Source organism: Sus scrofa, chromosome 6 (genome assembly GCF_000003025.6).
Source record: "Sus scrofa isolate TJ Tabasco breed Duroc chromosome 6, Sscrofa11.1, whole genome shotgun sequence".
NCBI classification, from domain to species: Eukaryota; Metazoa; Chordata; class Mammalia; order Artiodactyla; family Suidae; genus Sus; species Sus scrofa.
Window position 1 is genome coordinate 48,069,222 of NC_010448.4, and position 11,115 is coordinate 48,080,336.

At 60.8% G+C, this 11,115-nt stretch overlaps 1 protein-coding gene across 1 annotated transcript; it reads left to right on the forward strand.

The window, feature by feature from the left end:
* PLEKHG2 (pleckstrin homology and RhoGEF domain containing G2) lies at window positions 311–10,780 on the forward strand. The gene is given in 21 exon segments (XM_021094371.1): window positions 311–1,160; window positions 1,830–1,945; window positions 2,750–3,018; window positions 3,098–3,198; window positions 3,706–3,772; window positions 3,895–3,941; window positions 4,148–4,298; window positions 4,592–4,729; window positions 4,915–5,115; window positions 5,524–5,616; window positions 5,697–5,783; window positions 6,153–6,186; window positions 6,547–6,648; window positions 6,743–6,790; window positions 7,034–7,072; window positions 7,236–7,252; window positions 7,676–7,762; window positions 7,765–7,860; window positions 7,967–8,879; window positions 8,963–9,582; window positions 9,585–10,780. Coding segments are annotated over 20 exon segments (4,080 nt in total). The 5' UTR covers window positions 311–1,160; window positions 1,830–1,842; the 3' UTR covers window positions 10,452–10,780.

Here is an 11,115-nt window from a genome sequence, read left to right on the forward strand (position 1 = left end):
TCGTTCTTGACCACGTGACCTCACTGGCTAGCTCCGCCTCATCTTTGCATATACAAATAGGAACCTTTGGGTTGGCCAATAGGAGAAAGCGCGTTACCAGTTCCGGATTCTCACGCCTCAAAGGCTCTTGCTGTAAAAGGGAAAAGTCTGAAAGGCGTTTGGAATGTGGGGGTGTAGCCTGCCTGGGACTCGCCTTCTTATGAATATTCAGAGCCTGGGGAGGAAGGGTCTTAACCCTTAGCTGGCTGGCCAGCCGGAAGGCGGCCCCTCCCCCTGCGGGCGGGAACAGGATATGAGCCCGGGCGGCTGGGGGGAGGGGAGGCCTCGGGCGACCGCCCCCTGCCCCACAGCTGAGACCGGACTATCCAGCCCTAGATGTGGCGCCGCCACCGTCCGAGACCCGTGCCACCCATCCTGGAGCCTGAGGGGTCCAGAGTCGCAGACTCCAACAGCCCGAAACTCTGCACCGCATCCCGAGAGACCCCCGAAGCCCAGGCCCCACCCAGCGTCCAAGCTTGAGGACCCCAGACATCCAGGTGCCCAGCGCCCCCTCCTGGAGAAGCCAGGAGTCCCCTTCAGCCCCGCGCGACCCTGTAGGCCCAGCTTCCTGCACTCAGTTTCGAAGAACTTAGGATCCCAGACCGGAGTTTCCCTCTAGAGTTTCCCAGAAAGCTAAGTCCAAGACTCCCCGGGTTGGAGGAACTTGGGATACGGACTCCTAGTGTCCTACCCAGCCTGTTTAGAGCTGAAGCGCCCACTACTTCAAGGGAAAGGGACCCTGGAATTTGGGGTTCCCTGCACTCCTGCCTAGAGATGGTTTAATTCCTGCTCTTAGAGTTAGGGGAACTCAGGAATACGGACTCCCCCCCAACCCACGAACCCATCTAGAAGGCTCAGGAATTTGGGTTCCCAGCACTACAATTTGAGATTCAAGAGTCGAGGCTCCCAGCATCTTCTGCTTAGAGGACCAAAGAAATTCGGACCACTACACCCCATTTTCGGAGAGATCCCGGAGTTTGTTCTCGGAACCTGAGAGCACGAAGTTCACACCTCGGACTTGCTGAGACGCGGGAGCCCCGGTTCTGCTCCTCCTCGGAGACCGTGCGAGGGTCGAATAGCAACCGGGCTGCCTTGCTCTGGGGCTGGAGACTCCCCGGGAGGTGAGGGGGAAGGCGAGGGGCCCCGACGGGCTGGGGGAGGGGGCGGCGCCGCTGCCGCTGAACAATGAGGGGGCGTGCCGGCGGGGGGCGAGCGGAGGCGCCAGCGGGAGTTGGGGGCTAGAGGGGTGTAGGGAGGCGCTGCGGGGGAGCTGCGGCGGTGGAGACAGTGAGCGGATCGCGCAGGGACCGGCCAGAGGGGGTCGAGGACTCGGGGCCAACCGCCCCAACTCGCAGCCCGCCCCAACTCGCAGCCCTCGGCGGGGGAGGGAGCCGTCTGCAGGACCCTGGCATCCGGTTCCCCAGCCTGCTCCGCCCTCCCCTGGGACCCCGCGGCCTCCCGCCCACGGCTTTTTCCCAGCCCTGCCCCTCGCCCTCGGCTGAAGCCGGAGCCCTAACGTTCCCAGGATCCTTGAGCCCCTGGCCCCAGACACACCAGACTCATAGCTTGGGCGACTCGTTAGGTCTTCTTTGTCTCACCCTTTCCATCTTTTTCTCAGTGGTAGCTCTCCTTGTTCCCTCTTTTTGTCACTTTGTCTCTGTCTCCCCCACTAGCTTCTCCCAGGGCCCCCTCCCTGGTCTTAGCCCACACTCCTAATTCTCACCGCTCCTCCGAGGGGGGGCAGGGAGGCCTATGGGGTCCCGATAGGCAAGAAAGGGGTTTTTCTGCAGAAGCCGCTCAGCCATGCCTGAGGGAGCCCGTGGACTGGGCTTGTCCAAACCCAGCCCTCGCCTCGGCCGCAGAGGTGAAGAGTGTGACTGTGCAGCCGTGTGTGAGACTCGGACAGGTGAGCCGTCGAGGGAGGGGTGGACCTCCCTTCTTTCATTCCAGGCCCTGTGGAGCCCTCTGGAGCTGGCCCGGTGCCGGGCAGGGCTGGCAACACAGGCTGATGGAGACAGCCCCAGCCCTGCATGTCCAGAGCTCCAAGTCTGGGGGGGGGTAGACCCACCCTTCCCCAGACTGTGTTAGTCAGCAAGGGGAGCCCCGTGCAGAGGATGCGGTGGCACAAGCCCAGGGGGCTGTGGGAACCCAGTCCGGGAGGTCAAGGGAGGCTTCCTGGAAGAGGGGACACCTAAACTGAAAATTGAAAGATGAGGAGGAGTGAGTTGAGAGAAGCAGGGAAGAGTATTCCGCACAGAAGGAACAGTGTGTGCGTGAGCACACAGGTGAGAGGCAGCTGCTTCTTTAAGTAACTGAAGAAGCTGAGTTTGACGCAGTCCGCAGTGTGGCCTGGGAAGGGAGCAGAGATGGGAAAGGTCGGTAATGGCCACCTTGCCCAGGGCCCTGTGGAGCTGAGGAGTTTGGACTTTATCCCGAGGGCAGGAATGGGCCTATACTTGTGAGAGTCACAGAGTCACACAGGCAGATTAGGAAGTTCTCCCAGGCTGACATGGGGAGCTGGATTCAAGGAATGGAGGCCAGCAGTCCAGAGAGGACCCTGCCGGCAGGGGACAGGGCTGGACCGGGCAGCACAGTGAGGGGAGAAGGGAGCCCATGGGAGAGATGGTGACCGGGGTGGGTGCGTGGGGGGGGCTGAGCGCACGTACTCAGTTGGGGAGACCCCCTGATCACCTGTTCCACACCTGAGCAGCCCCTGCACCCCCCGCCATGGCCTCACCCCGAGGTTCTGGGAGCTCCACGTCCCTGAGCACGGTGGGCTCCGAGGGAGACCCGGCCCCAGGGCCTGCCCCAGCCTGCCCCGCCTCCAGGCCAGAGCCCCTTCCAGGGCCCCCCATCCGCCTGCATCTGTCACCTGTGGGGAACCCCAGTTCGGCAAAACCCTCGCGGCTGGAGCGTGTGGCCCGTGAGATCGTGGAGACAGAGCGGGCCTATGTCCGGGACCTCCGCAGCATCGTGGAGGTGAGGCAGGTGGGCACCCGAGTGCAGTGGGGTCCCAGGCCAGCCGCTCCCCCCTCGGTAATCCCAGCCATCCCCACAGGACTACCTGGGCCCTCTGCTGGATGGCGGGGTCTTGGGGCTGAGTGCGGAGCAGGTGGGCACGCTGTTTGCCAACATCGAAGACATCTATGAGTTCAGCAGGTCAGAGACAGGTGGGGTGGGCAGGGGTGTTGGCTGGGGGGGTGGTCGTGGTCAGGGGAGGCAGGCTAACATGAACCTTTGCGCCCCACGATGCCCTGTCCGAGCTGGAACATGGGGCGTCATGACATTGGGCAGGGATCAGGAGGAATGCAGGCCCTGAGATGGGTCTAGCGCTATGTCAGGTCCAGGATTGTGTTGAATTCAAGGCTCATGTGGGGCCTGAGGGCCGTGACAGTAGATCATCTGAGCCCTGAGGGTCTGACACCCCTCTCCCTGGGTCACACCCTGAGACCCCCAGGCTCATGCCAGCCGTGGCAAGATCTCAGGCCAAGGAACGTAACGCTGACCAAGGACAAAGTCTGGGGAGGTTACAGTCTTCCGTGTCATGATCAGTGGTCCCTTTACCTGGACGTGACACCTCCTTAAGAGATCCCAGCAGCCACCAGAGCCCCAGCCTCCTGGAGCCCTCCCTTGGGGGGATCCCTCACCCTTCCTTCTCCCCCACAGCGAGCTCCTGGAGGACCTGGAGGGCAGCAGCAGTGCCGGGGGCATTGCCGAATGCTTCGTGCAGAGGGTGAGGCATGAGCGGGGGGGGGGGGGGGGGGGCTCCGCGGGAGGGGGAGCAGGCCCGGGCTAGGCATGGGAGTCATGGGGAGCTGGGAACTGAGGTCTCCCTGACTCCCTTGTTGCCCGCAGAGCGAGGATTTTGACATCTACACGTTGTACTGCATGAACTACCCAAGGTGAGGGGCGAGGAGCCCCTGCTGGGCCCCAGGCTGTGCCCCCGAGCCGATTGGCCAGCCAGCCTCCCTCCGCCCGGACCCCTCCAGCTGCCACCCCTACCAGACCTCGACAGTATCTGACTTCCCCTCCACCTGCCCCTGAACCCTGCCGCCCCTGGCGGTTCCCAGACCCCTGCCAGTCCCCCTGACTTCTGCTGTGCCCCCAGCTCCCTGGCCCTACTCCGGGAGCTGTCGCTGTCTCCGCCAGCGGCTGTGTGGCTGCAGGAGCGCCAGGCCCAGCTCCAGCACTCCCTGCCCCTGCAGAGCTTCCTGCTCAAACCCGTTCAGCGCATCCTCAAGTACCATCTGCTGCTGCAGGTCAGCTGTCAGCCCTGGGGGCTGCTTGGGGAGGGGCAAGAGCCTGGCCACTGGCCACCTGGTGCTGCCCCTGGAGTGTGGGCCCTGGCCTAGGGATGCATCCGCCCCTAGAAACTGGGCCAGCACTTGGGGCAGGGTCTGCTGGCAGTGGGGAGCTGCCACCAGCTGATTCCACATCCTGTCTTTGCCTGTTAGTTTCTGTCTCTGGCTTGGCCTTTATACGCCTCTCTCTTGACATTCTCTCTTTTTCTGTTTCTCTTCCCTTCCCTGGGTGCCTGGTTGCTGCCCTTCAGGAGCTTGGCAAGCACTGGGCGGAGGGCCCAGATGCCGGGGGCCGGGAGATGGTGGAGGAGGCTATCGTGTCCATGACAGCGGTCGCCTGGTACATCAATGACATGAAACGCAAGCAGGAGCACGCTGCGCGCCTCCAGGTAACCCTGGGCGGGATTGGGGCCAGCTGCCTGAGGGGAGTGGGCGTGAAGGCCTTTGGGGGGTCCACAGTGCCTCGGAGGGTGGGCCGGGACCACACAGTCTGCTTGCCAAGCCCTGTGTCTTGACATGCATTCACCGCCCACTATGTGTTTCTGTGCCCGCTGCACTGGCGGGGCCCTTGCAGGAGGTGCAGCGGCGGCTGGGTGGCTGGACCGGCCCAGAGCTCAGTGCCTTTGGGGAGCTGGTGCTGGAGGGTGCATTCCGAGGTGGTGGAGGGGGCGGCCCCCGACTTCGAGGGGGTGAACGGCTGCTCTTTCTATTCTCACGGATGCTGCTTGTGGCCAAGCGCCGGGGGCCGGAATACACCTACAAGGGCCACATCTTTGTGAGTTCAGGGAGAGGGGCAGGACCAGAATGGGACCTGCAAGGCGTATTTTATACACCTTTACCTGTGTACCTACAGGTGTGACTGGGGCGGGTCTGCAGGGAAGGACAATCCAGCTTAAGGAGGCCATGTTTTCTTGGGTCCTAGGAGGGGGACAGGGTTTGAGGAGGAGGGATAAGGCCAGCAGGATGCAGAGGTGGGGAGGGCCCAGAGCAGGAAGACCTGAGTTTGTCCACCAGGCAAGCGTCTTCCTGGGGGGAGGGTTGGTGAGGGAGAGCTGAGGCCAGCCTGATGAGGAGGGTCCACGGGGGGAAAGGGGACATCGTTCTAGCGGGGTAGGAGCACATGAGGGGCCCATGGAAGAGTCTGAGGCCTCTGAGCTCACCTCCCCCCCTGCCCCTCCTCCAGTGTTGCAACCTGAGCGTGAGTGAGAGCCCTCGAGACCCCCTGGGGTTCAAGGTGTCCGATCTGACCATCCCCAAGCACCGGCACCTGCTCCAGGTAAGCACCAGGTGGGGCTGGGCAGGCAGGTTGCCCCTCGACCCTGAGACCTCACACCTGGCTCCCCATTCCACCCCCAGGCCAAAAACCAAGAAGAAAAGAGGCTGTGGATTCACTGTCTCCAGCGCCTCTTCTTCGAGAACCACCCTGCCTCCATCCCTGCCAAGGTACAGCTCTTGCCACCGCTGGGGGCCCTCAGGGTGCTGGAGGCCTGCTCCCCCTCCCCCATAATACTGAAAAACCCTGAGCTGAGCGTAGGGGGCTCTTTTAGAATGTGCTAGTTAAACTGCAGAGCGAGCTTGCCTGGGTTTCAGTCCCACCTCCAGCACATCCCTGCTTTGTGACTTTGGGCAGTTAATCTCTCTGGCCTCCCTTTCCTCACTGGGAAGAATAACTGCACCAACCTCATCGTGTCGTGGTGAGGGTTAGTCAGCCCCAGTCATGTCACCGCCTGACCCGCAGCAGCACTGATGAGCGGGAGCGTGACCCGGTTGCTCAGGCACCAGTCCCTCAACCGCCATCCTTGTCTCTTTCAGGCAAAGCAAGTTCTTCTTGAAAACAGCTTGCACTGTGAGTTGGGGGCTTGGGTTGGGGGGATGTGGAAATAGAGAAATCACTTTTTTTTTTTTTAAAGAGGGTTTTTTTTTAAAAATATTTTGTTTTTTGCTTTTCATGGCCACACGTACAGCATAGGGAAGTTCCTGGGTTAGGGGTTGAATCGGAGCTACATTTGTTGGCCTACAGCACAGCCAGATTCAAGCCCCATCTGCAGCCTGCACTGCCCCTCGAGGCAGCTGAGGGAGGCCAGGGATCAAACCTGCATCCTTGCTGACGCTGTGTTGGATTCTTAACTTGCTGAGCCACAACGGGAACTGTGAGGAATCACTTCCAAGAGAAAGTAGGTTATTAGCCCCAAATCTCTCTCTGCAGGTGCTCCCAAAAGTAAGCCTATCCCAGAGCCCCTGACACCCCCACTTGGGTCTCCCCGACCTCGAGATGCTAGAAGTTTCACCCCTGGACGAAGGAACACAGGTAAAGGAAATGGAACCCTGAGTCCCCCCACCAGTCCTCCCCCAGGAGGCTGGAGTTGGGCTCAGAGCAGGGTTGTGACCCGCCTCTCCCACAGCTCCATCACCAGGACCCGCTGCTACCCGACGCGGCCGCAGACAGTCTGGTGAGTCGTCTCTGCCTCAGAGTGAGCTAGGAGTTCCTGCTGTGGCACAGCAGGATCGGTGGCAGCATCTGTGCAGCGCCAGGACGTAGGTTCGACCCCCAACACAGTGGGTTAAGGATGCAGCAGCAGCTCAGATCTGATCCCTGGTCCGGGAACTCCTTATGCCAAGGGGCGGCCGAAAAAACAAGTGAGCTGGGCATTGGGTGGGAGCTGGCCCCTGATGTCACTGTGTCCTCCCCACAGAGCCTCTGAAGGACCCTTATGTCATGTTTCCACAGGATGGTGAGTGACCCCCAAGCCCAGCCTCGTCCCTTCCTGTCTGTCTGATTCCGCGGGTTGACCAGTGTTCATGGGGGGGGGGGCGTAGGGGCAGCTCATCGCTTATAAGGAATAACACGTGTTCCTACATTTCATTCTTTTCTCTTTCTCATCTCTTCATCCCCAGCTAAGCCTAGACTCAAGGTGAGAAATATTCTGGGACAGGGTTTTGGGACCTGGACTCTGGGGTCTGATGGAGGAGGGAGCTGGAGTTCCAAAGTCCTGGGTTGGGGAGTTCCTGTCGTGGCTCAGCAGTAACGAACCCAACTAGTATCCGTGAGGACGCGGGTTCGATCCCTAGCCTCACTCAGTTGGTTAAGGATCCGGTGTTGCCGTGAGCTGTGGTGTACGTCGCAGACATGGTTCGGATCCCATGTGGCTGTGGCTGTGGCTGTGGTGTCGGCCGGCGGCTGCAAGTCCGAGTCAACCCCCTCGCCTGGGAACCTCCAGATGCCGTGGGTGTGACCCTATGAAGACAAAAAACAAAAGACAAAGTCCTGGGTCTGAAGACTAGGGGGAAGGGGAGGGGCCCTCAAGTCCTGCCCGCCTTCCCGTCCTTCCTCGCAGCACGCTGGCAGTGAGGGGGAGCTCTACCCCCACTTAGAGCCTCAGCCACCAGTTCCAGCTTCCGGACCCCCGGAGGATCTGGAGGACCCGGAGGACCCGGACCCCCAACGCTGGACCCCTCTGGGACCTCGATCACTGAAGAAATCCTGGAGCTGCTGAACCAACGAGGCCTCCGGGATCCGGGGGTGAGCCGGCGTCCCCCTCGTGGTGTCCTTGGGGCTCTCGGCCTGGGCAGGCCCAGACTGGGGGTCACCCTGATGCCTTTGGCTTCTTCCTCAGTGCCCACTGCAGCCACCCCACCACGACATCCCCAAGTTTCCCGGAGACTCCCAGGGGCCAAGCGACGGTGACACCCTCGCATTCCAAGCCCTGCCCAGCCGGGACTCTTCAGAAGAGGAGGAGGAAGAAGAACTGGATACGGACGAACGGGAGCCTTCCCCACTCCACGTCTTAGAGGGCCTCGAAAGTTCCAGTGCGGCTGAAATTCCCGACATTCCCAGCCTTTCCAAAAATCCTGACGTACCCAACCTCCCTGAAATTTCTAGCCTTTCTGAAATTCCCCCAATTCCCCACCTTCCCAGTCTCTCAGACATCTCCGGTGTTTTTGAAGTGCCCGGCCTTCCAGCCATGGCGAGTGTCCCCGACATCCCTGGCCTTCCCAGCACCCCCGGCCTCCCCTGCGACTCCTGGCTCCAGGGAGCTCTGCAGGAGCCGGGTGAGGCTCCAGCCTCCAGGAGAGAACTGTTCCCTGCAAGCAGTTCTGGAAAACGGGGGGAGCCCTCCGCAGAAAGGAAGGCGGGGCCAGAGGAGGGGGAGGGAGTATCATTCCCAGATTTCCAGCCCCGGGATGTCCCCTCAGACCATGGATTCGCGGAGGAGCTGGAGTTCCGCTCGTGCTCAGAAATCCGGAGCGCCTGGCAGGCTCTGGAGCAGGGGCAGCTGGCCCGGCCAGGTTTCCCCGAGCCACTGCTGATCCTGGAAGATTCGGATCTGGGTGGAGGCAGCGGGAGCGGGAAGGCGGGAGCCCCGACATCGGAGAGGTCAGCGTCCCGAGTGCGAGAGTTGGCCCGGCTTTACAGTGAGCGGATCCAGCAGATGCAGCGGGCTGAGACCCGGGCATCGGCCAATGCCCCCCGCCGCCGGCCGCGGGCTCTGGCCAAGCCCCAGCTGTTGCCCTGCCCGCCGCATGAGCAGGCCGAGCCAGGTGAGGTCCAGGTACGTGGTCGGCAGAGGTGGCCCACGCGGGGACATCCATCTCAACTCGATCCACTGTTTCTCTGTATACAGGGCCCCTTCCTGCCTTTGGACATGTGCTGGTATGTGAGCTGGCCTTCCCGCTGACCTGTGCCCAGGAATCTGTGCCCCTAAGCCCTGCAGCCCAGGTTCAAGCTGCCACACCTTTGACTAAGCAGGGAGGCTGCCTGGATGGCCGGGATCTAAAGGATTCAAGTTTGCCTGAGCAAGACCACCCGGGCACCCGGGTTCCCGCGGCTCCGCCTCTGCCTGAGCAAGGCCGCCTTTGGAACATCCCGATTCCAGCCGCCACGCCTTTACCCAAGCAGGAAGTCCCCTCAGACGGCCCGCCTCCGGCTATTACAGCTTTGTCTGATCAAGAAGTCCACCTGGAAACTCACGTTCCGGCTGCCACTCCTTTGACTGAATATAGAGGCCAAGTGGACAGCCAGGTGCCGACCTCCCCAGCTTTGCCCAAGCAGGAAAGTTGTTCTGATGTCATGGTTTTAGCCACCACTCCTATGCCCAAGGGAGAAGGCCACTTGGACAGCCAGAGCCCAACCAACACCACATTAACTCAGCAAGGAGGTTCCAGGGACGATCCGGTCCCAGCCACTGCCTGTGGCCAAGCCGTTGATCCTCAGGTCCCAGCCGACACCCCACTGCCCCTCAACATGACCTCCCAGACACTCAGATTCTGGGTACCTCCCCTTTGCCTGCACACGGGGGCCACGAAGACTGTCAGATGCCAGCTGAGGCTGTGTTTTCCGTGCCCCAGGACCTCCCAGGTTTTCAGGTTCCAGCTGCCACACCTTTGCCCCAGCCCCAAGGCCTCACAGACACCGGGGTCCACACCCTCTCACCTTTGCCCCAGCAGGGAGGCCTCTCAGATGTCCAGGGTCCAGCTGCTGTGCCTCTGCTTCAGGAGCCACGCCTCACAGACCTGCAGGTTCAGAAACTGACACCTTTGTGGGAGCAGAAGAACCTCGCCAACAGCCACGTGTCAGCCGCTGCCCCTTTGCCTGAGCAGGGAAGCCTTCAGGATGTTCAGGGCCCGTTCCCCAGCCCAGTTCAGACCACCGTGGTTTGCTGCAAACCAGGAGGCCACTCAATCCCTCGTGTTGCCAGTTCAGAGTCTTCAGACTTGACCCCACCCCACAGTCCCCCACCCCCAACCCGTCAGCTCCTGGGCCCCAGTGCAGCTGCCCTCTCAAGATACCTGGCAGCCTCGTACATCAGCCAGAGTCTGGCCCGGCGGCAGGGGCCTGGAGGAGAGGCCCCCCCAGCCTCCCGGGGCCCTTGGTCCTCCTCTGCCCCCACATCACGGGCCCCTTCACCACCGCCCCAGCCCCAGCCCCCACCGCCCCCAGCCAGGAGGCTCAGCTACGCCACCACGGTCAACATCCACGTTGGGGGTGGCGGGCGGCTACGGCCAGCCAAGGCCCAGGTCAGGTTGAATCACCCTGCTCTCTTGGCACCCCCCCAGGAATCTGTGGGCCTTCGCAGAGCCCAGGGGGCTCCAGATGCCCCTTTCCACATGTGACCCAGGATGTTGGGCTTCTTGAAAAGCAAAGACTTCAGCCACATACCACAGAGCCTCAGAATTCACAGAGGTCCAGACACTGAATGCAGGTCCAAAAATTGCTACTGTTTCCCAATGCCTGGGATCTTTGGTGATTGGTCCTTATTACTTACCTGGATTTACCCAGCAGGGTGGGCAAGGGGAGTGTCATTAATATTTTGTTAATTAATATTATGAAGTTATGTATGTTTTCCCATGCTGGAGACAGTGGGGGATCCAGAAGACAACAGTGAATGGGAAGGTCTGACACGGCACTTAGCAGTCGTTCCGAAAATTTGGGGAATCTCAAACTCCTTTGAGAGTTACTGGAAGCATTACAATTTTGTGTATGATTTCAGAGGGTTCATGAACTGCTTGATGCCCATCCAGGAAAACCAAGTTAAGAAGATTTGTTCCAAGCAGACCCTTTAGCAGTTCATTGGCTCAGCAGTTTATCCAGTTCATGTGTCCCAGCACCATCCACGCATCTCATCTGCTTGGCCATCGCTACATCTGTCCATCCAGCTGTTTCTTCTCTCCTCCTTCCATCTCTCTTGTCTTCCAATCCGTCATCCTACCCAGATGTCTTCCTTTATTCAGCCATCTCTGCCTTGTTCATCTGTCATCCTACACCCACTCATTCCTC